Raw genomic sequence first — 25,734 nt, forward strand, 5'->3', positions numbered from 1 at the left:
GAATAATTATCGTCATTAACATAAACTAACTATATACATAACTAATAATTATTTACACACAATATATATTTCTAATACTACAGTTTAATTATTATAAATAACATTAAATACAATATTATTATTTTTATATCCGCACTGCAAAAAATTATAATAAATTTACTTATATAATTAAGTTTATTAAGATAATTAACAATATAAAGTTCAAGACAATCAACTTCTTTAATTTTTGTTCTTTTAAGCATTTTTATGGCTAAAGCCAGGAGTTTTGTCTCCAATTGTGAGTATCATTAGTTTTTGCTTGTTGAAGATGAAGAGAATGAGAGTGAGAGAGATGAGTCCAAGGGAAAAGAAAAATGAAGGAGCCTCACACCCCATGCGTCCAGCTGCATGGGTGACACTTGTCATCAAGGGTGACAAATCTAAGACTTGGGTTTGCGGAATGTTTTCACCGTTTGATTTTGTTAAATTCGATTCTGTCTGTGTGATTAGTCAAGCAACAAATTTGAGGTTCAGATTTATAAACTTGAATTTGCTCGTTTGATCTCGATGAATTCAAATTTGATTGTTCAATTTTTGCGTGCGTGTCCCGGTTGCAAGCAAATCCGAGAGTCCAAATTTTAGCGAAAACTAACCATCCAATTTTGTGGTTTCTTAAATTTGACCCTCCGATTTATTTACCGTTATCTTTCACATCTAAAAATAACACATCCAACTTCAATATCTATTAACAAAAATATTATTTTTAATCCAATATAAAAATTAAAAAACGTAAATTTAAGTCACCATTCATCAATGCACCTCAAACAAAATTTTATATTCAATCTCTATATATCTTTAATTATTCAAAAATCAAAAGTATTAGTGTATTACCATATGACATCATATGAAAATACCATTTCATCCACCTTGAGTTGTCACCCTCGTTTTGTGCTAATAATTAACCCCTTAAGCGGTTATTTATCGCTCTAATTTAGCCAATGTTATGTGTATTATACTATTATTATAGATCGACAACAATATTTTTTTTTCTAGAATACTACTACTACTTAGTAGATTTCCCATAATTTATTCCCTTAACAAAACCCAAAATTTTCTATGGCTGAGGCAAAAAAAAAAAACTGTATTATCCACAATTAAATAACAAGAACCATAGAAAAAAAAAACAACAAAAACGAGGAAAATGGTTAGGATAACGAAAACAAGCATTATATAAGAGATCAAGGGGTCAACAATAGCCAACACCATTACGCGGCACCGTTGACCGTTGACCACCCCCTCTCTCTGTCTCTCTCTCACCGTTGCGTCCGAACCAAGACGCAACACTAACACGGTGCTTTCGCCGAACCTAAACGGTGGGACCCACTCCGTACCCGAACCAAGACAGGCTCGGATTTCTCTCTATAAATACTGCGGATTTGCGATTTTCTTGACGCGTCAACTTGTCTGTCAATCGTCGTCGTCGGTAACCAATTTCTCGTAGCTGGAGAGGTAATTGCTTGTTCCTAATTCTCTCTACCCGATCTGTATGCCGTTCGAAGGAATTGTTATCGTGAATTGAGAATTTCGTTTTTCCTTTTTGGCTTGTATGTTTGCTTTTGGTGTTTGGTTGTGAGGAAATTGAAGGAAAATAATGGAAAATTTTGAGTGATCGGGTTGAGATTGACGATTTTGTGGGACCATTTCGTCGATTCGTGCTTGGAAACTAAAGGATTTTGGTCCATCCGTCTTTGAATTCAAAGGATCCACAATTTTCACGAGTCAGCGCTTTTTCATTTGGATATAGAAAATTTTTCGATGGAGCCATTTGACCGATTTTTACTTTAAAGGAGTCAAAGGAGATGGTTTTGAATTTTGATCTGAGATCTGAAGTTTTTTTTTTAATTTATTTTTTAGTCTTATTCATAGTGGACTAAATTAAAATTACCATACGATGACATAACAAATTTGAAAATAGACACGAATTTTTCACGTAAATGATGAATCATGACTTATATGCTTACGGTATTATGATATCTGGCGAGCAATTATTTGTAGCTATGGGCTGTAGAAGATGAAACCTTCATGTTTATTCTTGGTACTTGGAAGTTTGTGTTTGAATTTTCTGATTGTGATATATCATTGTTGATTCACTTTTAACACGGCTGATGATTTGTGCCGCAGATAATTCTAACTAGAATTGGAGTGAAAAATAAAAAAGGAACAAAAATCAGATCAAGATGGCATTAGTCTCTGGAGGAAGATCAACACTGAACCCGAATGCCCCTCTTTATATTCCAGCCGCCTTCCGGCAGGTGGAGGATTTCTCGCCGGAGTGGTGGCAGCTGGTGACAACACTGACGTGGTACCATGAGTACTGGCTAAGCCAGCAACAGGTTGAAGGGGGCTTCTATGCTGCTGAGGATGATGGATTTGATCAAGATGGCAATGATGTTGTTGATTTGCTGCCTGATATATTTGATCTTGATGCCGGTGAAGATCTTTCCGTGATGGAAGCTCAGCTTGAAGAGTTCATTCGATTATCTGAAGGTAAAGAATACGTTAGGATTATCTCAATCAAACAATTTAAAATAGCTGAAAAAGAGCCCTGTATTATTTGGATCAATATGTTTGGTTACAATTTTTATATTTAGATATATATATTGATATAAAGAAGTACCAAAAAGATTGGTAGTAGGATTGAGGACTCTTATCAAAATTTGTTGGGATCTAATTTTATTATGTGGGTATATTTAAAGTGTTGTCTTCATTTCATGTATGAATTTTCATTCACTTAACGGAGTTGTTAATGATTGCAGAAGAAACTGGACACAAGACATTTGTGGAACAGAAGAGTAAAGCATAAATTGCAAGAGCCAGAGATGAAGCTTGTAAACGTAACTAAGCAAACAGGCTGAATGCCATGGCCTTAATTAGCTTGCGGTCATTTAGCTAGTGTACCCCTTGATGTTTATCTCTAGCTTTTAACTTTCCAGTAACTCTTGTATAGCCAAGGTTCCGACTTTTTCTCCTCTCTCTTGTAAACAGGGAAGGAAGAAAGAAAGGTAACAAAAAAAAAAGTGAAAATATGTCGTGTACTGATGTTGTAACTTGTAAGAGATGTTACAAGTGTTAAAATTACAAAAATGACAAAAAAGATTTTTTTCTTCTGTCAGGGTTTGTCTTCTCAAGATTATGTACTCTTACTCTCTTTGTATTAATCTGTCACTTTGATTCTTTGCGATATTCTTAGAACTCTAGACTCACACAACTATTCAGCGAAAATATATATTGATTCAAAAATATATTAATAGGTGATAGTGATGTACAGGGATGCAAGTTGTTGAATGCCTAACTCAACAAAATTTGTAATTTTGTATATAAGAATAACTTATAATAATATTTTTTCAATTCAGTTTACATCAATTGGCCAAGAATAAACATAGACATTACTAAGCTCATTCTCCGTTCTCTATTGCACAAAATTTGAAGTAATACCTCACAAAAATGCAGATATCATCACTATTCATGTACAACGACTCATCTAACAAAACTACATAATCCACGAATGTGACACTTAAACAAGAAGCGTTGCATTTATCTCTATTGCTGAAAACATGCTATTGCCTCTGCAACACGTCAAGTTCAGTTACACTTCTATTTTCAACTGAAAGCACTCTTGCAAAACAATTAAAATGTTCTGCTCAAGCTGATAGCTCTGCACCTGCCCCCACAAAATCTGTATCTTGGTCGTCAAGTTTTTCTCTTTTTTGAGCTTCAAGTTTGGTTTGGTTGCCAATAGCATCAGAGATGGCTCTTGGTAACCAAAAACCAGGTTTTTCGAGGGACCGGGCCCGGTCAAGGACCAATGGCTCTCTCAAGGTTACTTCAACACCATCAAAGGTCCACAGTTTCATGGTTGCTTCACCTTTGAGACAGAGAGAGTACCAACCTAAGCCAGCTATGGCTACATCAACGTTGTTGACCTCCCAACTAGTTCCAGACACCTTAATTTCCATTTCTTGCCACGTGCCTAATTCGGCAGCGTGTTCACTGCCAATGGGAGGCTGAAATAAAATGCAAAAAGAAATGAAGTTAGAGGAAACTTAGACATCATGTATCTCAAGGAAGGAAAAATAGATTATATTGAGTAATACCCCAAATAAGTCTAATTCTTAGTCGGACACTTTAGCCCCAATAAATTTTAATTACCAAATCAATCTCCACTATGTTGTTAGTCAAATTAGTCACCTGTCAGGTTTTGCTAAAAAATTTAGACAAATAAGCTATCATTATTTAATAAGCACATAAAAGTTCTTAAAAATTTTTAAATTTTTCAGATCAGTCCCTTTAAGTTTTCAGATCAGTGCCTAATTCATCTCTAACACTCTCTTTTCTAACTAATCCTCTTCCAACTAATTGATTATTGTTTCCACCTATCAAGTTCCATTACCCAGGCCCGGTTCCACACTACAAAGAATATGGTAGCTTTTCATCCCGTTCCAACCAAAGGAATGTTTTCGCATTATAGAGTACATTTCTTTGACAATCGAAGTCAAAATGCCTCCGGCTTTCCCTTATAATTTAAAAAGGTAAACTGAAAGTTGACATGAAAGAGCAATTAATGAAATGAAAAACATATTTGAAGCTCAGGTAAACTGCAGTTTTAGACCTTAACACTAAAATTAGTTATATAGGCATGCTTAGATTTGTGAAAAGAAAAAAGAAAAGAAAAGAAAGGGTTTACCTGCAACCTGACACCAACATGATTTCTCCAAACCTCTTCAGCATTTTCTACTTTTCCCATGTGAAGAGAAACATTTGGTGATGCCCAAACGGTCACATATATTGTTTCAACAGAGGCTTCAATAAGGTCAATTCTTGTCAAGCCACCAATGTGCACTGCCTGCCCTACCTGTAAGTTAAAAACCAGTATGTAAGATTCTAAACCACATCTCCATTTCCAAATTTACATATTGATACCAAAGAAATTGCTATCTCGATTTATTAACTGGAGTTTCCATGGAGCAGGGGGAAAAAAATCAAACTATTGTCCATTTCTGATAGCCTTTAACGGATAAACATCGTGCATAAAGTATACATATAATCTATGCAATAAAAATAAGTTAAAGATAACTTAGAGAGCAGCAATAGCAATAAGCCATTAATAACTTGCCTTGATTCTATATGATCGAGGTCGAAGTTCCTTCCGTATCTCAACCATCTTTTGCTCTTCTCTGTTCAGTCTCATCGACATTAAATAGGGATGCAGGAGCCCTGGAGTGTCAAACATCTTAGTCTTAGCGGACAAAATTCCTCCAATTCTCAAGATCCCAAGTGTTGTCCCAGGAATCGGAGCTTCTGTGAGCTTTGTAGCTTTAGCTCCGTGTTTCTTTGAAAATGCATTGATTAGAGTAGACTTCCCCGCATTCTGAGACCCAATCACCCACACATTCCCACGAGGACCTGCCAAGTCCTTTATGAAGGACAACAGATTCCTTACACCTAAATCCTTTCGAGAACTTACAAGATAAACTGCACTTAGTTTAGGTGCTCCTGCAGCACTTGCTCGGTGTCTAACCCATCTATCTAACCTTGCAGGGGAAACCTCTGATGGAAGGAGATCAACCTTTGTAGCCACAAGAACTAGCTTTGGCAGTTTCTTACCGGAAAGAACCATCAAAATCAACACAATCCACAACCATAACAACAACAGTAGCACTGCCATTGCCAGAAGGGTTCATCAACCTAGTGGAAATCAACCTATCGAAATCAAAATCGGGTATCAAATTCTCAGCAGTCTGGTTTTTCACCTGGCCATAATTCCTCAAGGAATGACACCTAGCGCACACGGTAACCTCTTCCTTCACCTTTTGGGCCTCCCTAGCCAACTTCTTCTTCTCAGCTTTCGATACCTTCTTCTTCCTCTTCCTCTCCAGGACCTCCTCAGTGATGTTACCATACCCAACCCCCGCAGGCGCAAAGCCGTTTAAATCAGCCTCATCATCCTCTTCACCCAACAACTTAGCTTCCCACTCGTCAGAATCCCAATTGAAATCATCCGGTAATACCTCAATACCTCCTCCAAGTTCATTTTCAATGCCATCCAGAGACCCCACATCATCATCATCATTTTCTTCTTCTTTTACTCTATTAATATCATCAAACACATCATCATCCTCATCTAATAGTTCATCTTCCATTTTCACCTTCCTTTGTTGATAGTACCCAGGAAGGTTAGGGTCCTCATCTTGCATGAAGACCCCACAACCAGGGCAAATTGGTCCACGACTCTCATCCTCATCTCTCCCCTCACTCAAAAACGGGTTCCTACCCTTTTTCCTTGGCGTGTTTCTTTTCTCTGTTTGAACAGCGGAGCTTCCGTCTACCGCAAAAGCAATAAAGCAAGGAACTTTTCTAGTATGAACAGAATTATCTACACTCCAGTAAAGTATAACTACGCTTCAGCCAAATGGGCATCAAAAAGCGAAGAGCGAGAAACTAAAGCAACATGAAGTGGGATTCTAGGTTCTTACCTATGAAATGACGCAAACTCTTGAGTGGTTGATCAGGTACGTTGTTGAGGAAGGAAAACTTGCACGCAGGAAAATTAAGAGATACAATTGTAGAGAAGAATATCGCCATGGCTTCCAATGCATGAAGCGAAGCAGAGAGGAACACTGGTTCAAGTTCTGCAGCAGAGGGAACGAAGAAGGAGGAAAGGATTATAACTAAGGTTCTGAAAACCGAACCAATCATCAAACCGCTTTAGCTATTAGTTTACTGGTTTATAGATTCAACCGGTTCGACCGTAGCTAAACCGAAAAACCGTTTTATAATAAAATAATAAATAAAAAATAAATAAACACACTAAAACATAAATATAGTCTAATATAATCGTTAAAATATTATCTAAATTAAAAGCACTACATAAATCAGAATATTATGATCTCATTAAAATACTTTCGTATTGTACCTTTTGCTTTCTTTTTTGTCTTTTCGTCCTAACAAATTAAATACAATATATGATAAGCCTAATATATCATATTAACTACACAAAATCTAATTGTTATTGAGTGTTGGACCTAAAAACTGTCTAAAAGCTCTACTGTTAATACTTAATCAATAGCTCGAGCTATCCCCCCCCCCCAAAAAAAAAAAAAAACAAAAAAAAGTGCAGATTAATATGATTATTTATTCAAGAAAAGAAAAAGGGACAAATAAAGGGAATGTTCACCTCTCTGGAGCAGTATTAAAAAGCTTATCAACTTCTGCAGGGTATAGGGATCGATCCTAGAAAGTGTCAAGTTTTGAAACATCAAAGAATAGAAAGTATAAATTAAAATGAGCATGGAAGCTAACTAAATGGAGGTGCATATTGGAGTGGATAAAAAATGTTGTTACATACTTTATTGTATCCAACAATCGAAAGGTACCATTCAAAAACTCTATAGCTTCACTTGTTAGCTCCACACTCTATCTCTATGCATAAGAGTCTGATCTGAATAATAACAGCAGCAAAGTTCAACCGATGACAGCAGCAAAATTCAACCAATAACAACAGCAAAATTCAACAATTATTCAACCAATAACAGCAGCAAAACTCATATAATAATTAACAATTATTCAAACCATAACAAGTTTACAGATTATTCAACAATTATTGTTTGAAAAAACCTAGAAGCTAGAAGCATAAAAGTATAATCTCAAGCTCTCAACAATATCACAACAATCCACTCCAACCCAATAATCTCAAGTTCTCAACAAACAACATCCAAAATTATTCAAAATTATTCACAATTATTCAACAAACAACAAAATTCAGTTCAGTAAAAGAAAAATCAATTCAGTAAACAACAATTATTAAACAAAGTTCACAGTTCAGTTTACAGAGCTTCACAGACTTCACACTTCACAGTTCAGTATCACTATATCAGATTATCAGTATATCAGACTTCAGACTTCAGTTCACAGAGCTTCATAGATTCAAACAATTATTCAATCATACTCATTAGGGAGACAGAGACATGCAACAGTTATTCAATCAAACAATCATTGTAACGAGGGACAGAGACAAGGAGCGGAGTGACCAAGACGCCTTCAGTTCACAGTTCAAAAAATTACCTGGATGCTCGAAGACGCCTTCAACAGAGCATGCAAGAGGGAGACAGAGACACCGAGTGACCAAGACAAGGAGCAGTGGTGGAGCACCTTCGAACCGAGTGACCAACAGAGCTAGGGACGGCGGCGGCGTGGCTGCGCGACGGAGGCTTCGACGTTCCCACGGTGGCTGCGCGATGGAAGGGGAGGAAGCTTGCAATGGCTGCTGCGCGATGGAGGGGAAGGGAGCGAGCCCTGTCGCGACGGCGGCGGCAAGAGGCGGTGGCTGAAGTGCTGAACGGAGGTGAGGGACGGAGGTGAGCTCGATGAGATTGGGAGGATGGAGTTAGGGCTAACTGGCTACTGGAGGCTTGATCTGGGCATCAGGATGGAGTGATGGACTACGGAGTTACCGAGAGAGATTGAAACGGCAACGTTTCGATATGCATTCAAAAAACCGGCCGGTTCACCGGTTCAACTCCGGTTTTGAAATCTCCGGTTTTTCTGTTTGTCCGAGCCGTATTTCTTCACGGTTTACGGTTCAATCGGTTCGAACCGGTTTTCAGAACCTTATCTATAACGATATGAAGAAGAAGAGGAGCAAAAATGTTGGGCCCAGTTTGGGCTTCGGCCAATTAATGAAAAAGAGCAAAAAAACGTGGCTCAAGCTTCTCCGGCAACTGCAGGGGTAAATGCAAGTACAAGGTGAGGTATGAAACCATCATTGAAGGCCATGGAGCTGGGAAGACGGAGTGAAAGTGAAACTGCTCACCAATGTTTGCAGATGTATCTCTTTCGGGCCTAGGTTATGCGGCCCGGACAATGACCAAAAAAAATTACATATGATGACCAAAATGCCACCACGATTTGACTATATATAGAGCGTTTGGTCAAAAACTTGAAACCAAAACGAAGACTTGAAATAAAAAATGGCGCGAAAACAAAAACCTGGGGCTCCAGAACCAAAACCAAAACCTTTGTCTCCAATCTCCATCGGTGAAGAACCACAACCTCTTTGATTCTCATTTTGGATGCTCCATCTATAACCACGTTACATTCTCATTTTTTTCACAGGTAACTGCGAGATCACTGTTGAGGCCAAAAACTTCACATGCAAATCCGAATCAAACAGCACCGTAATCTCTCTCCCGAGAAACGGGAAGATAATAGTATCAGGTGTTTATTCATTTATTTTTCGGTTTGATGCGATTTTGCTATTTATTCATTATTTATTTAATTTTGCCATTTTTCTGCCCCTATAAACAGTGGCACAAGAAGAGTATGCGAACAATGGAAATGCTACTGGGGATTTAAATTCCGATGATAGAGGTAAGTGGTTTATGTTTCCATGTGATTGTGATGTTAATTTTTTGCATGTGGATACAATACGAATTTGTGGAAATTATTATGGGAAAATGCATAACTGCAATTACTGTAATAGCATGACGCGAATTTAAGTCATTTGAGCATTCTTTTTTGTTTTTGTCCTGGCGGAAAAGAGAAGAGCTTGTTAGTGTGTCTTATTTGGTTTTTTACTGTATAGAACATGAGTTCATGCTTGTTAGTCCTAAAGATGATGCTGGGATAAGCAAATCCTACCTTCAGGTAACACCCTTTTCATTGTTGCTCTGTGTGTACTCCTCACTCTTCTATAATGACTCTATATATCTCTAGAAATGGGTTTGCAGGAAGTTCTAGAGATGTACAAGGCAGAGCTACCAGGAATGAATTATGCTGCTAATACTGGAAAGCAATCAAAATTTCTTGAAAGATGTGTGACCAATGGGTAATGGGTTCTTACTTCTATAATGTGCTTTCCATGATAGTTATTGCTTTTGTTTCTGTCATGTATTGAAATAATGGGAGCTTTTGGTTTTGGGAACAAATTTTTACCATGTAAAAGTGTAGCTTAGTGTTCATGTGTACTGTGCCTAGTTGAGAGTTATGTATGATAGGTTCTTTTATTCTTGCTTGCTTGTTCATGCAGGAAATATCGAACACTACTTCTTAATTCCAGTTCTGTTGAAGATTCCGGAAAGGTAAGTTTGATACATGGCTGTAAGTAGAGAATCATCATGAGTAACAATACTATCATTTCAATGTATGAAACTACTTTAAACTGAAATAAGTAAATTGTGTTCCACTATCCTAAAGGTTGAAGGACAATGCTTCTGGTCATATTTTGCATTATTATAAGTTCTGCAAAGCCTGAGTCTGTTTCCTAAAGTGAAAAAACGTCGTTTTTATCCAAGACTGTTTGGCATATAATTGTATTGAAGTACAGGACTAAAGAATGTATTCAGTAACCATTTGTGGAGTGTTTTGGTTCTTTTAGTAGATTGGGCTTTCTAATGAAAAAGACCTAGCAATCATCAGGACATAGAAAGAACAAAAAATAAAATTCTTACCATCTCCTAAAAAGCTGTGCTTATTGATGGAAATTAGTTGAATGTAATCTTAAAAAAAAATATTTGTATGGCAATAGTGTAGCATATTATTGATATATTTTATGTCATTTACAGGTTATAGCTGCTATTACATATCAAATCATCCCTGCAGATACAGAATATGCAGAGATCCCACTTACAGCTGTGAGGGAAATCTACCAACGGAAGGTCTGTTCTAATATCTAGATTTCATTCTTAATTCCAGCTTTTTGCTTTTTAAGCAACATGTGATTTCTTGTCAGTTTTAAGAACTTTTGTGTGTGTGTGCATCGAAAATATTCTGGGCATTTCTTTGATTGCAAACTTCCAAGTGTGATTTTTCCGTCTTTTCTGACTTTTAATGAAGTTAAATTGATGGTGGATACCTTTGTGAATTCATTCTCCATAAATGTGAGTAGTACAACTTTAGAATGTACATAATCAAAACCAATATGATCATCTTTTTCACATTGATGCCTCAGAGTGCCTCTTGGTGAAGTCTTAGGGCATATTGTAGTTGGCTGTTTCTCTTTACATTTATGTGTGTCTTGACCACAATCATATTCTCTGTTAATTACTAGTTTATATCCTGTAGGGTTTTGGCCGTCTGTTGTTTCTGGAGCTACAGAAGAGACTTCAAAATATTGGTGTTCGTTCCATTTTCTGCTGGGGAGACAAAGAATCAGAAGGATTTTGGCTTAAACAGGTAATTTATAGATGAAATTTGTCTTGAGAAGATTGTGTAGCCTCTTTCGGCTATTTTTTCTTTCTTGTATGAATGCATCTTGTTTCACTCCTTGTCTAGAATATTTGATACATACAAACACAACTATCATTGTGAGAATTATGTTTTCATTTTTCTTTTAGCTACATACTTATGCGTTTTAGTGAAAAGAATTAATACGTGTGATGAGGTATGTCATGTTATAAGATTACTGCTCAATAACGTCAAGAACATTTGTCTTCATATTTCATTAGAACTACAATTTTTCTTTCCTCCTGCAAAAGATACTTCTATGGTTCTGATGTTCTAAGTTATCTCTTTCTGACTGCAAATTCAGGGTTTTATATCAATAGCACAGGTTGATGCCAAAGGTAAAGCCCGCAGGTTTCCTGTAAAAGCTAGTATTCGCAAAGCATTATGCTTTCCTGGTGGTTCAACTCTCATGGCTTGCCATCTAAGGACAGAATTCTCAGCTGATGCAGCTGACTCTATGCACTGTCTTCCTTCACCTCTCTGTCATCATTCCTTGACACCTGCCATTGCTGAAAATGAGCAGCTGAAATGTTCAGGATTGCTGCACATTGATTTGAACCTGTCTAATCATTCAACCCATATCCTAGAAAGTAAAGATAAAAGTCAAGCTGAAGGTTTGATGAAAGCTGGATCGTCAAGAGAATATGGCAAACTGTGTGGTAATACATTGATCTATCTATCTCTCACACATTAGTTTTGGAAATCAAAATGAAACTAAAGAATCTTTTTATCATAATGTCTAATTCATTTCTTGCTGCATTTATATCTTTCACAATATGAACAGGGCTTGACAGTCACAATCTCGAACATGGCCGCAGTGACATTTTTCCTTTTGTCAGAGCATATGAGGACAGAAATGCTACTGCTGCAGAAAATTCACAGGATGAAATTGATGATAACATGAAGCTTTGTCATCTTTTTCCAAAAGGTGCAAAAAGGGGCTGGGAATCCTCTATATCCTCATTGAAATCTAAAAGGGTGAAGGGAAGCCAGTTGGCTGACTGTCGATCAGATTCTAGCGACGGTTTTACATCAGAGGCTAATAGGCCCAATCCTTGTTTTCAAGAAGTCCCTCGCGTTGATCCTCTGAGTGCAGAAGTTTCTGAGAAATATATGGAGGATCATGTACAATTAGAAGCACCCAACGACAAGGAACTGCCGTCAACTAAACAATCCTTTAGAATTATGTTAATGAATATTGCAGATGATACTAAGAGAACACAGCTTTCAAAGGTATGTTTGTTTCACCACTTCACCAGAGCAATTTATAATTACATACTAGTGAGGAGATTGCTGGCATTTGTGGTTGATTTATGTGTTCATTTATACAGAGACTTAATTTGATCCTTTTGAATATATAATTGAGAAATGTTAGGGGCCCATTAAAATTTATTGTTTTTGGCCATCACTTAGTCATCAGCTCAATTTTTTTACTCTAGTTCTTTTAGTCTAGTAATCCAACAACATATTTTATCTCATACTTTTAAACATTGATAGCTAACTGATGGTCAAAAACAATAAATTCTGATGATCCTATAGCATTCCTCTATATAATATTATTGATTTTAAGTATTGAGACGTCTGGCAATTTAAAGATCATTGTAATTTTTTACCCTATTAATGGTTATCAAATGAGTCATGTTTCTTTTTGGAACATAGCAGCCATTAAAGATTTGTTTCACATATAGGTTATTGAAGACCTTGGTGGAACTGTTGCGTATGATGGAAGCATGGTAACACATGTTGTCACAGGAAAAGTGAGGAAAACTATGAATTTCTGCACTGCTCTCTGTTCTGGGTAGGTTCAAATTTGTAATCCTAAGAAACATGCCTAGCTTCATACTGAAATTTTATTGTAGTTGGAACTTGAAATACTAGTTCTCGGCAATATATGTTCGGGTGAATAATATTCCTCTCATATCGTGCAGTTGAATATCCGAATATCTGTGGCCACCAAATCTCAGTTTTATACATCTCGAAACGATCTAGTGTGCTCGTTACCAAAGTAGGATTGTGGATATTTGAAGAAAGCTCTTTTTTTTTTTTCTGAAAATAATAGTTGCTTTCAAAAACAAATCCTTTTTTTTTTGGGGTTATGTTATAGGTTCAACTATGCTAACCAAGAGATTATCCAACAATTAACATTATACCTTACTTTGGAGAAATGCTAAACTCCTTCGGTTCATGATATCATTGGGAAGAGAACAATTATATCATACTGCAACTGGAACAAAAAATTCATTTATACATGTTGCGTTTCTTTTATCTGGCATTTCACATTGTAGATTCTCAATGTAGGGAACACTGAGTTAGAGGATCTTCATTCTGTCATTCACTGTCATAGCCAAATTGTGAAAAACTCAGTGCTAGAATTGTGATCTTTTGTATTTGGGGCTTTTGGACCTTGCCAGGGGAGAAGAAAATAACATTTTGAAGTTTGATTCCTAATTTCCTATGAGTTCTGCATCTGTTAAGATGCCCTACTCTGCATTGATTATGTTGATTATTTATATTTTATAATTAGTAACAGAATATTGATAAACTATACAGGGCTTGGGTGCTCTCATCAAGTTGGTTAAAGCAAAGCTTTCGTGAAGGCAGATTCGTCGGTAAGCTGGGCAATTTTATCTTGTCTATGATTATACTTAGTAATTATTCATGACAGCTTACACACTCATTTGAGTCATCTCACCAAAAAATGAAACGCAGATGAGTTGCCTCACATACTGAATGATGAGGAGTACATGCTGAAGCACAAATCTGATTTAAAAAGTGCAATCTTCCGAGCAAAAGCTAGCCCCCATTCTTTGTTTAAGGGCTACAATGTATGCATTGCAGCTCATGTTCGAACTCCTGCTGACACTCTATCTGCTATTGTCAGGTCTGCTGGTGGTAATGTAAGTATTTATATTTCAGAACGCTTAAACAATGCTTCATTTCCCATCAATTATACACGCTGAAAGTGCTAAAACCCTAAAGCCTTTTTTTGAATAATGAAACATTCGAATGCAAATATTATGCCTATCATATTTCTTACCTTTGGAGGTACTCTTCTGAGTTATGACAATAAAACACCCTCCCTCCTCCTCCTCCTAGAAAAGACATAGTATTTACTATTTATAGTGAATAATTTAGTCAACCTAGTTTTTGAAAATGGGGAAGTTTTTTCGACAAGTTTACTAATCTGGTTTGATCTAAAATCATTCTTTATATTAATTTTATAAAGCATGTTGCAATCTGTTTTCTTATCCTCACTTGTGAAGTTGTGATCAATTTCCACTCATTTTGTTCATTAGGTTATCAATGGGCTGGAAAAAGTAAATGAGACATCAACAACAATCTTTGTGACATGCGAAGAAGATACAGAAGAAGCAATGATGGCTGCAAAGAAAGGAATCCGGACTTTCAGCAGTGAGTGGTTTATGAACTGTGTTATGAGACAGGAGCTTGACTTGCAGGCCTCCCAATTCGCTCAGTCCTTATGAGGAAGTATGTCAGCATGGCCAGTGATTATTTATCTGGTGCAGTACATAAGAATTTCTCTCATAATTTAGTAATTTTGCCCCTTTCTATTCCACCATTAAAATAAGAATGTGTATCTTTTAGTGACATTGCTATGAAGCACCAACCAGGTTGAACTTGGTGCATCATGCATTCAGTTAATTATATCAAATCATGATAAATGTTACTCTCTCATAGTTTCAAATTTATAACAGTGCATTATTGCATGGATCACCAGGTTAAGCTTAGGATTTTTGTGTCTTATATATTTATGTTTGAGATTTCGACTTTTTCATGTCTATTTATTTCTGAATATTATATTACAGGTATTGCAATAACATATGAATGATTGAGTAATATTATGCATAATAGCAGTGCACTTCTGGTTTGGTTTTCCGTTTCATAAGATATATATAATCATTAGTAGTTACTTTAGATCATCAAGGTGATGCGATAATAATGTAAATTTGTGTAGGGCATGAAATGAAATACTTGGGTTAATGATCAAATTAGTTCCTAAAAAATAAGTTATTTTCTAAATTTGTTATTAAAAAATTTTATTAATTAAATTAATTTTTTAAATATTACAAATTAATTATTTGTCTTTCTGTCATTCAATTAATAGTTTTTGTTAATAATTAATGATATAAAATGTTAAAAGACAGTATATATGATACCTAATTTATTCTATTAGACTCTAAATAAATATATTTATAAAAATTTATCAATTTAGTTTATTTTTTAATTATATAAAATAACGAGCTATATTTTAAGAACTGATTTGACTATTACCATTGTAGATTGAGTTTTCACCTTATTCAATGGAGAATATAGTGGAAGCCATGTTTCGCATTTAACGGAGGGGGCAAAGTTGATGTCTATGGAAATTTGAGGTCTGTTACACATATAAGTATTTTTGTCTTATAAGTTATACAAGTTAGCCCAAGTCTAAGAAAAGAACACCTGTACTACTCTTTTAAATTGACCGCCTTACAACACAGTCATTATGCCGTACTCTTCCTCTTCTTCCTCAATCAAAATGTAAACTGTCAAGATTCAAGCGACATTCGAAACGAACTACGATTCTGCGAAGAGTAGAAGAAATCAAAAAGAAAAGATACAAATCTCCATAAAAAATCACTAGAAAAAACGAAAAAACATTATTTAAGGTACTGTTTTACTGTTCTTCTAATTTTTTTTTCTAGATTGTCTCTGCTGTGCTTTATCCTTAACCAGCAAAACATTAAAAGATTTCAAGAAGAAATATACTGTCTCTCTCTCATATTTGGTGTATTTTTTAGATCTTTTGGGTGTATTTCTTAAATCATTTGGGTGTATTTCTATAATCCTTTAGATGTATTTTTGTAATCGTTTGGGTGTATTTCTGAAGTTCAATTATCTTTAAACAATTTCAAAGCTTGATTTCAGAAACCATGAAAATCGAAAAAAAAAACAGAAGAAGTTCGAAGGCAAAGAAAAAACGTACGAAGGAGATCGAACAAAATTTGGCAAGAAATTCGAAAAAGAAATGAAATCTTTTAAAAAATGGAAGTTATATATTCACGCGTTAATTAATTTAGATTGATTTAAAAATTTGTTAAAGATACACATAACATAAACAATACATTTAAAGATTTCGTTTTTTTTAAACTTATAAAACTTGTAAGCACAAAATATTTGTACGTAGAAATTAATTCAATTGGTCAATTAGAGGGCGGCTAATAGAACATAAGAATATTTTCAGAACAGAGAAGGTTATTTCTCATTAGTCACCAACTCACCATTTGATCCATTAAATTTATAGTCTTAATGACTGGCTTTTCTAAATAGTAAATATGGTACACAAAAAAGTTTTCAAAATAGGCATGTGAAAGTTTCCAATAATACGCGTGTGGTCCATTTAGTGGGACACCATACACGAGTTGGAATTTAGTGCCCTTTAGAGGAGGCCACCTACCAAAGTACCCATTATTCCTAAAACCAACAATGAGGCCAAGGCCATGTAATAATGAAGGTGGATTCTCTGGTGTAGAAAACAAGTTTTGTTCTACATGTATAGAAATGCAGTGGCAGGGTACTTCAGTGACACTTGTCCACTTCATGAGACCAACCCTAAGAAAGCTGGTGGCAGTGTGCAGAGAAGACTGTAGCAGCGTAAATGTTAAGCAGGTGAGTTAAAAAGATTAGGTGATGAAATATATTAATTAAGGGTTATTACGGGATCCGTTATGATGGCTAATAATGGGCCTATCTGAAGTGGGTTTTTTTGGTTGTAAAGTAGTTGTAAATGGAGTAGGAAAAATGGCTTTGGTGGTGACCCAGGGGATGAACTTAACAGAGGAAAATTAGAAACCCTAGATAGAGAGTAGATCTTGCTTCTCCTCTGACGGCGCCGGAGCGAGACTGAGTTTTCCTGGGTGGTGGCTCCACGTGTGTTGGCGAAGATTGGTCGGCTTCACTAGAGAGTGTGCTGTGCTACGGAGTACCGAACCTGGGCGAGACTGCCATCGATCGCGAACGGCTGGTGGAGGTATGCATTGTATATTTTTGTTGCATAAAGTCCAGATGAAACTACTATGCCATGAGTTATTTTTGTCTCTAAAGTGTGGGTATGCTCATGTTTGGGTGAAAATGTGATGTGCTTATTAAGAAAATGTTAGAGTTTTGATTCTGCATTTGTAGGACCGTGTGCATAATTTCTGATCCCAATAAATTGGTGCCTAAAGTTTGCAATTGTAAAAAGAGAAGTTAGTTTAAACAACATTCTATTTCAATTTTCAATGATAAATTAAACAATTCGCACAATTTTAGCAAGTAAGGGTGTAATTAATTGCTAATTTGCAATGTTAATATGCCAAAGTAGTTTGATTACTTGTATAGTATTCCTGCTAAATCATAGCATTGGCAAGTAGGATGGGTTAGCTAGCTATGTTATTAACACTGTTCATCTGTTATTGCGATGCATACAAGTATAATGCAATGCAATCAATAAAGTCAGTAACATTCTAGTATAGCATCACAAAATATTACAATGTGGCTAAAGGAAAGAAAAAGTGTGCACAATCTTTGATAATTAGGTTCGTTAATGTAGTAAATAACTTTTATTTTTGAGCATTTTGTCAAAATTTATTTATCTTTAAGGAATTTTAAAGGCGGTTTTATTCAACAATTAATATTTTAACTTAAAATCTTTCAGAAGAGTATGTACACAGAATAATAGTAATCAGTTGCAGACATGGAGAATAAAAGTAAGCGTAGTGCAGTTATTAGAGTTCAAGTCATATGCATTCTGTTTTTCTAATTTTGTTATTCTGTTATAATGGAATCAGTAGGCAGATTAATTAGTTGTTTTCTTCTTCTTTATATAGGTAAATGTATACAATGAGTTTCACCGAGTTAGATCAATACACATAAACATTACAGTAACTGTTCTCTATAATACAACTCTATTAATACAAGAGTGTATTGAATTTACCTCCATGTTTAGTGGACTGATGGGTGTCCTGTTTCATTGAGCATTGGGGCCTAATTTGCTAATATTTTTTTTCTTTTTCGTAATTTGAATCGCATCTCTTGTTGTTACTTTCTCTATCTATGTATGAATCGATCAAAACTCGATTGCTTTGTTTTTCTTTTTTTTTTAATTGTTATTTACCTTTCTTCTTAGTTTTCTCTTCTTTCTCTACTTCATCTTCTGCTGCAGTTCTCCAAGATCTTCTCTTTATTACTTTTTCCCTTTTTTCTCGCTGATTAGGAATTAATTTATTAAGGTTCATGAAATCGATTTCATGCGGCTGGTGATTTTTGTTGCTTATCGGTTATATTGGATGTAAAATTTAGTTAGGTTTAGTTCTGTTTGAGGGGAAATAAAAAACAAATAATTAGTAAGCTGATTAATGGTTTTAAGTGACCAGCCCTGATGAAAGTAGCTGAATTACAATATTAATGTAATTTAAGCACCGAGAAATAATTTGTAGTTATCCCTTTTTTTTGGGCTTTTTAGATGAATGTAGTTTGTTTTGTTGACCAGTCAATGGTCACATATGATAGCCTGTTGCAAGTGGCAAGTGGCAAGTTGCAACCTTTAAAAGGAAAGTACTTAGTTATATACACTAACTTTGGAGGTTAACGTCTATTTTATGCATAGTATATGGTAGGTGATACAAGATTTAACATTTTGGACGTGGGAACCATAACCATTGGTTCCGCTATCAACCACCCAAACAAGTTCCAATAAAATCATTAATCAACATCCACCTCCTGACTCGCATATAATTAGTTAAAAATTGTGAAGGTTGAATTTTTTTAAGTCATCATTCTGCAATGATGTGGAACCAATTGTTGGTGTTGTCCCATGTAACTTTTTGGAAGGTTTTAAGGTCCTAAGAATCCAATACTTTGAAACCAATTTTGAGAATGAGTTTATCTCCGTTTGTAAAATATTTTTGTGGAAGTTGTTCATCTGTAAGATGATCGTGCTGGACATGTAGTTGATTAAGAACTCCCAAATCGAAAAGAGAAAGGAAGAAATTTTAATTGCTACAACGAGTAGAGTTCTGTTTTGGTTATTTTTGTTATAGATTGAACACTATCTATATATCTGATCTTTGAATTTCTATTGTCTTGTATATATGCAGGGAGATTGACGAGGTTGGTTAATTTTTTGTGTAGCCCTTATCGCTGTTTTGTTCTTCACGCCACCTTCTTGGGTCATTTTTTACTGCTGCTATCACAGAGTCTGCCATATCTACATTGCTCAAAGCCATATATGTTGCAAAATTAATTTCTGTTATTGACTTCAGGTTAGCTTATTTTTTTTGTACACCTCTATTTTCATTTCTTTGACTACTTCTACCCGAGTGTGGGCAGCAGAACAGTGTATCCTAAAAGCATATTGAGCAAGTAGTTCTAAATTCACATAGAAGGCAACTGTAGTCGTTGTAAGAAAGATGTAAATTGTTTTCACATCCAAATCTTAAAGTGATTTCTTTCAAAGGAAAAAGGGGAACAAAAGATCACATCTGACACTGCCAGAAATTTAATAATCTGTATTTGTCAAGTATTTTTTTGTATTTTGTTATTCTTCCAAAATATCGTATCCCAAAATTTATAAAGATAATTTGTTTACGTAAATATTTTGTATTGCAACCTGACATTATAAAACCTACTCTAATGATGATACTGTTTGTTGGGACCTATGGTAAATCTTTCACTTCAGTGTGACCGTTGTTAATGTTTTATTACTAGTGCACATGAACAAATCGATTATTACAATGGGTTAGGCTTTAGATTACTATTATCATCTTATTATTGAGTCTAATTCGCCATCATCTCAAGATCCAAAATTAAGCAAAAAATACAATATATTCTTATTTTTTTTGGACATGAGATAATATATTCTTAAAAGGCATTTCAATCCGCCATAACATTATAGCCCAAACAGCCAACCTATAAGCCCAACAATTAGCTTAGGTTAATTATTCAGATTTTAACAAAATTAACAAAGAATCCACCCAAATGTAAATGTAAAAACCAAAAAATTAAAGAGATTGCATTAAAAATGAGCTAATTTTACCACATATGTCATCTGGTCAACCCTTGCGTCGCGCTCGCTGTGGTCTTTTAAAGAATCCAAGTAGATGAGTAGCTCCTCTTTAAGGTCCACGACCATCAGAAACCAGTGACGATCCTTATGTAGAGGGATATAAATCTGCAAGTTTGTGGATGAAAGGACATGAGAAAAAACCCGCTGACCACCAACGTACATAACTGCCACTGGATGATAAACTCAATAGCTACCAACCTTTGTTATATCATCCACCGGGCCCATGTATCTTGTTTTGATAAACTCCAAGGTCTCCGGGCAGTAATTACCAGGGCTTAAAGCAATTTGCTGACATGAAAGATGAAAACCAGAGCAAAGATAAATCCATGTATGAATATTAGACATCGAGGTCAACTATGTAGTTGCAACCAATTATACCGACAAAAGTCCAAGTTAGGTAAATGAATTCGAACACTTTGCTTATTAGTAATGAACCCCAGTCATCGACTATCTACTAAAGTATACACATGAACATGGTGAATTATCCATACATTGCACGATATAGGAATTCATAGAGAAATCAAGGGCAACATACAACTTACACCAAACATTTAGGTGTGCATGCAAACAGTTCAATAAAAGAGAGTATTTTTGAACGCCTGCTTATGGTCAGCGTTGGTTTCCTCATTAAGAGAATTATACTAAATCAACTGCAGGTTTAGTGTGACATGAAAGATTAAATTTGCAATGATAGAACTCACAGCAAAGCTAGTAGGTAGCCACCAGCTCGCCTCAGAACGTTCATCTGTCAAAACCGTAGCAAGCAGGTTGATAACCTGTGTCACATTAGCGCACACATTAATTGTGGTCTTAAGAGAAAATGTTGTTCCATCCTGGTGCAACACATTACATACTGCAAATGCTAACTTACATCATCTATTAGCTCTTCTCCTGGGCACAGCGTACAAAAGGCAAAGCGGTCCCCCTGAGTATGCTCACTAGGAAACAAAACCTCCCTACATCCCACAAATACGTCACACACCTTTATCACCAGCTTTTATGAACATGTTTTTCAAATAGTGAATAGTACCCGTCAAGTAAACTAACCTTTTGTCCAGATGCTTGTCGAAAACATATGACACAACCGCGAGCTCAAGGTTTGAGAAGAACATGCCATCCGGGGGCCTGAACACGACGTCAAAAACCTGCAAAGAAACGCCAATCACATTCTAAATACCCTTGCTGTGAAATCACAACAACATGAATCGCTATTCATCATTCTTATACCCACACGACACACATGGATTTAGTCTGACCTGGGGCATGTCTTCCCCTTGCACCAGTCCACATCGGTTGCGTCCATTGTTATAGGGAGTGCCGAACTCAATTGAAGCAGCTGGGACTTCCACATCACCGTCGGACGCCATGGAAAACTCCAACTTCCTCTGCACGATAACATCACCCTTCTAGTTAGTAGGAAACCTCGGTCGAGTCAAACAATTACCCTAGACTGATACAGAACAGACTTAGACGTGCTAACCTTCAATGGCTTCCGGCAGGGCTTATCACCTCTGCACGTTGCTTTCTTAGTATCAGTGCACTTCCCTTTTGACTTCTTCACATCGACTTTCATCTGTTTCTCTCCGCGGAGACGTCTGACGTCTTTTGCCCTTGTAGCCACCATTTCCAGCCTTGCACTAGAGCACACTTTCCTCTTTGACGCACACACCCCTTCCTTGCTCTTGGGTCCTTTGTCCAGTCCCTGTGAACTCTTTCGACCCACATGTTCCGACCATAGGATGTCTAACATGGTTGAGTGGCCAGCCACAATCTCTGTTAACCTCATTGAATGTTGTAACTGTGTTGACACAGCTGACCTTGTAGTCCTCTCACTTCGAATGATGTGCTGCATGGAAGATGACGTCACGGTGACTAAAGTGAAGACATGCACTTGGCTTATTAAGATACAGCATGAAAAAAAACCCTCACCTCATGAATCTGAGCAACAACATCCATGAAGGAAGCATCATCCGTAGGGCCCTCCATTGTTGCTCTTGCTTCCTTCTTCCTGCATATTTGAAACAAAAAAATCATTTCAGTCAGCCCCCACAACACACAACAGAACGTTCGAAAGGTGGAAACTTTTCCAATCACACACCTCACACAGTCCAACACCGACTTCTGCACCGATGGATACGTTGGAGGCTGGTCATTGTTGTCGCTCTTTTGCGGCTCCATGGGTGTTCAACTCGGACGTGATGACTTTGTATCACACGGTCAACCGTAAGCATGAGCTTTTCCACTTTATCAAACTTGTTCCTTCACAATACATATGAAAGGCTGTGAAGTTGTATCTGGGCCTACAAATGGAAGCCCAATCTGGAGGCCCAAGTAAACTATTCTTCCCAACTAGTTATTATTAGCTTGTAGTTATTTTTCAACTTTGTAGGCAAAACTTCCATACGAACCCAGACAAACTAATTCTTAAAGGCCATGGTCTTTCAGCCCTGCACATAGATCTACGAGTCTGATATGACATAAAGGTGACCTTTGTACCTGATGTGATCTGATTGAAGCATATGATTAGACAGCCTCACCTAAACCCCTCCCTAATCACTCTAAAGATCCACCCCCATAACTCATACTACTTGCGTTGTGGATGAAATGGGATAAAGTTAACTGAGTTCAATGAAAAAAAAAAGTTATATAATATAAGAATATATTTTCTCAAAATTGGGTTTAATTTTTTGGGGTCGAATATTTAGAAGCAGACCAATAATTTCAGGAAGACAGTAATTTTTATGGAATATATGCAACAAACAAAATAGCAAAACCTGCCCCCGAATTTGAATGGACCAAAAATAAGAACAGACAAAACACTTATTCGAAATTAAGAACAAAACACTTCGCCCTGTTGAATACCGATAACTAATCCAGCAATTCATCCCAGAAATGGAGATTCATTTTTACAAGAATTGTGAGATAAAATGGAGTAACAAGACATGCATTTATATACCAATCTCGCTTCCTGACAATATCATCCATAAAACTACATCCGTTGACAGAAAATACATATTTTAAGGGAAGATTAGTACATACACGTTATCGTTACTCCGGATAAACGCACACCAGAAGTAGAAGAAGAGGGGTTCACATGACCAGAAACGGCAAAATAAAAGAGGTTATACACTAACACTTATCCTCATTCCTCCACAAGCTCCGCGAACATTTCAACTTGCCTCTTTAGAACCGCATTCTCTTCCTCCAACTGACGAATGCGTTCCGCCATGGAGGACACAATTCTTGTTTTCTCTTCATTTCTCTCATGTTTCAATCGGCATATTATGCGGTAGTTATAGTCACGAATTGCAAGACCAGTGGCAGATATTAGCTTCTCTAGCATCACGAACGAGGCCTCTTGGCGAGCGTCATGATCATTCACCGAGACTGGTCCATGAGCCACAAGCTCAAGACCCCTATCGTTGCTTGGAATGACTATTGTAAACCCAAAACGAATCACACCGTCCAATGGTTTGGTCTCTTGTGACAAAAAAATGGGGCAGCCAATCCTTAGCATTGAACACGCTCGCATGAGCATCATTTCCATGTCTTCAACGAGTAGAAACGGATGCTCTGCCCCTACCGTTACAACGCCCCGTCCATCCCCTGAAATCACAATTTTCTCTGGTGTCAGTAATATGAAATATGCTTGCTTAAAAGAAGAAACAGCAACAGTAACTTACCTGAGCCTCCACGCGTCTTACTACTACAGCCCTCGTTGTCCACACCTCTGGCACCAACCACCAACGACGGCAGTGCTGTGTTTCCTCCGATCTGACATCTAACACCGCCGCCGCTGTTTTGTGTCCCCCGGGAGGCTGGCTTGACCTTTCCCCGACTGATCCACGCCGCGGCTTCATCATGAACATGAAATCCTTTGAACTCGGCGTGGCTATACCCTAATACCTGCTCATTACAATCTTCCCAGGTAGTGTATATGCCTACCTGTCGACCCCGCCGAACAGCATAGTAAGGAAAACGCCCCCTTTCCATTACTTTGTTTTGTGCCACTCTGTCGTCGTGTTTTATCTGCGTTGATCTTTCGTTCTTTGTTAAGGTATTTCAACACCAATGCCTATTTACAGGACCTTTACAACTGCCTTCACTAATAGAACCCTTGGGAATGGATACTCCTATAGCATATAACTCTACATATTCCTTGGGGTGGATTGGTTTTATTTTCCGTGTACGCAGGCAGTTTCCAAAATCCACCGTGTCCGTGACTCCAACTTCATTATATATAAAGTCTCAAACAAAAATTATAACCTATTAGAATAAATAAAAAATGCACGGACTCAAATTAACTAAAAAGCTTAGTAAAAAGTCATGAAATATCTTATTTTAAATATTTGAAAACGACATATACACGTAATAATTGTTACTATAAATCCTATACAAATTTAAAATTTCATATTAATTTTTTACATATCTTTAGAATTTTTTTCTCAAATAGGGTAAAAAAAATAAATATTTTCCCAAAACCCAAAAGTAATTTTTAAATGTGTAAAAATTAAATTTATTTTTTTATCTAAACAAATTTAACTAATTAAAATTTAATTTAGCATAACAATTTACATAATATTTAATATAGATTTATTTTAATTCATTATAATTTAAATAATTAATATTAAATTACTGGTTAGCTACAAATATAATTATTTATTATGAAGGGAAGAAAGATATATATAATATAAATTATTAATTAACTACAAATATAAATGATCATAATTATCAACTACAAATATAAATTTTTAATTAACTATAAATAAAATTAACAAAACAACATGCATCATATTTTTTTAACGTGAAACAAGCCCATGTTGGGCATTTCCAATAAAATTAATTTAGAGTGAGTAGTATATGGCCCAGTAAAATGTCAACATTAAATAATAAATCCACTACAAACAATTTTTTTTCCAAACCCAGATTGATGCCCTTTACACAAAAATTCTTAATTAATCATATTATCATTAAATATTACAGCAACGGAAACATCATGAGACAAGTCTTCTGCCCACCTGCAATACAGGAAAGAATTTGTCTTCCAACGGACACTTGTCCTCATCTCATACTGCCAGCAATTTTCTACACATGTAGAAACAATAACCTTTTCTACACCAAAGAATCCACCAATAATGAAATAGTTTTCAACATTCAATTAATCCATCATATTAATTAATAATTAATGATCTCTTTTATTTTCAACTTATTGATGCATTTTTTTCCAATCAAAAGCGGCAGAGAGAGGGATGAGAATCAAACATATAACTTAGGATCAAATAAGTTTTATCTGACTATTAAATTGTAGATTAATATTATATATGATAAATATTTTAAAACAATATTAAATACATTTAGAATATTATCAT

General features: G+C 36.1%; 3 protein-coding genes across 3 annotated transcripts; 2 read left to right on the forward strand and 1 right to left on the reverse strand.

Moving 5' to 3' along the window:
* The first annotated feature begins 1,326 nt into the window (after window positions 1-1,326).
* LOC107492658 (protein EARLY RESPONSIVE TO DEHYDRATION 15) lies at window positions 1,327-3,151 on the forward strand. The gene is made up of 3 exons (XM_016113704.3): window positions 1,327-1,488; window positions 2,161-2,526; window positions 2,796-3,151. The coding sequence occupies exons 2-3, from the start codon at window positions 2,217-2,219 to the stop codon at window positions 2,840-2,842; spliced, it is 357 nt and encodes a 118-aa protein (XP_015969190.1). The 5' UTR covers window positions 1,327-1,488; window positions 2,161-2,216; the 3' UTR covers window positions 2,843-3,151.
* Window positions 3,152-3,310: 159 nt separating this feature from the next.
* LOC107492659 (GTP-binding protein BRASSINAZOLE INSENSITIVE PALE GREEN 2, chloroplastic) lies at window positions 3,311-8,464 on the reverse strand. The gene is given in 7 exon segments (XM_052262744.1): window positions 3,311-4,043; window positions 4,724-4,887; window positions 5,149-5,645; window positions 5,647-6,412; window positions 6,513-6,668; window positions 7,214-7,269; window positions 8,101-8,464. Coding segments are annotated over 5 exon segments (1,899 nt in total). The 5' UTR covers window positions 6,622-6,668; window positions 7,214-7,269; window positions 8,101-8,464; the 3' UTR covers window positions 3,311-3,680.
* Window positions 8,465-8,775: 311 nt separating this feature from the next.
* LOC107492657 (uncharacterized) lies at window positions 8,776-15,004 on the forward strand. Its single transcript, XM_016113703.3, has 14 exons — window positions 8,776-9,072; window positions 9,151-9,252; window positions 9,343-9,405; window positions 9,620-9,681; window positions 9,765-9,862; window positions 10,064-10,115; window positions 10,599-10,691; window positions 11,098-11,208; window positions 11,564-11,918; window positions 12,044-12,492; window positions 12,948-13,057; window positions 13,810-13,868; window positions 13,969-14,156; window positions 14,556-15,004. The coding sequence occupies exons 1-14, from the start codon at window positions 9,006-9,008 to the stop codon at window positions 14,742-14,744; spliced, it is 1,998 nt and encodes a 665-aa protein (XP_015969189.1). The 5' UTR covers window positions 8,776-9,005; the 3' UTR covers window positions 14,745-15,004.
* The last annotated feature ends 10,730 nt before the right edge of the window (window positions 15,005-25,734 follow it).

Source organism: Arachis duranensis, chromosome 6 (assembly GCF_000817695.3).
Source record: "Arachis duranensis cultivar V14167 chromosome 6, aradu.V14167.gnm2.J7QH, whole genome shotgun sequence".
Taxonomy (NCBI): Eukaryota; Viridiplantae; Streptophyta; class Magnoliopsida; order Fabales; family Fabaceae; genus Arachis; species Arachis duranensis.

Bases quoted from the DNA above. Each gene is read 5' to 3' on its own strand.
- LOC107492658 (XM_016113704.3), top strand. From the start codon at position 2,217: ATGGCATTAGTCTCTGGAGGAAGATCAACACTGAACCCGAATGCCCCT. The intron at 2,527-2,795 runs GTAAAGAATACG...TAATGATTGCAG, and splicing joins GTTCATTCGATTATCTGAAG to AAGAAACTGGACACAAGACA.
- LOC107492657 (XM_016113703.3), top strand. From the start codon at position 9,006: ATGGCGCGAAAACAAAAACCTGGGGCTCCAGAACCAAAACCAAAACCT. The intron at 11,209-11,563 runs GTAATTTATAGA...CTGCAAATTCAG, and splicing joins AAGGATTTTGGCTTAAACAG to GGTTTTATATCAATAGCACA. The intron at 11,919-12,043 runs GTAATACATTGA...CAATATGAACAG, and splicing joins AGAATATGGCAAACTGTGTG to GGCTTGACAGTCACAATCTC.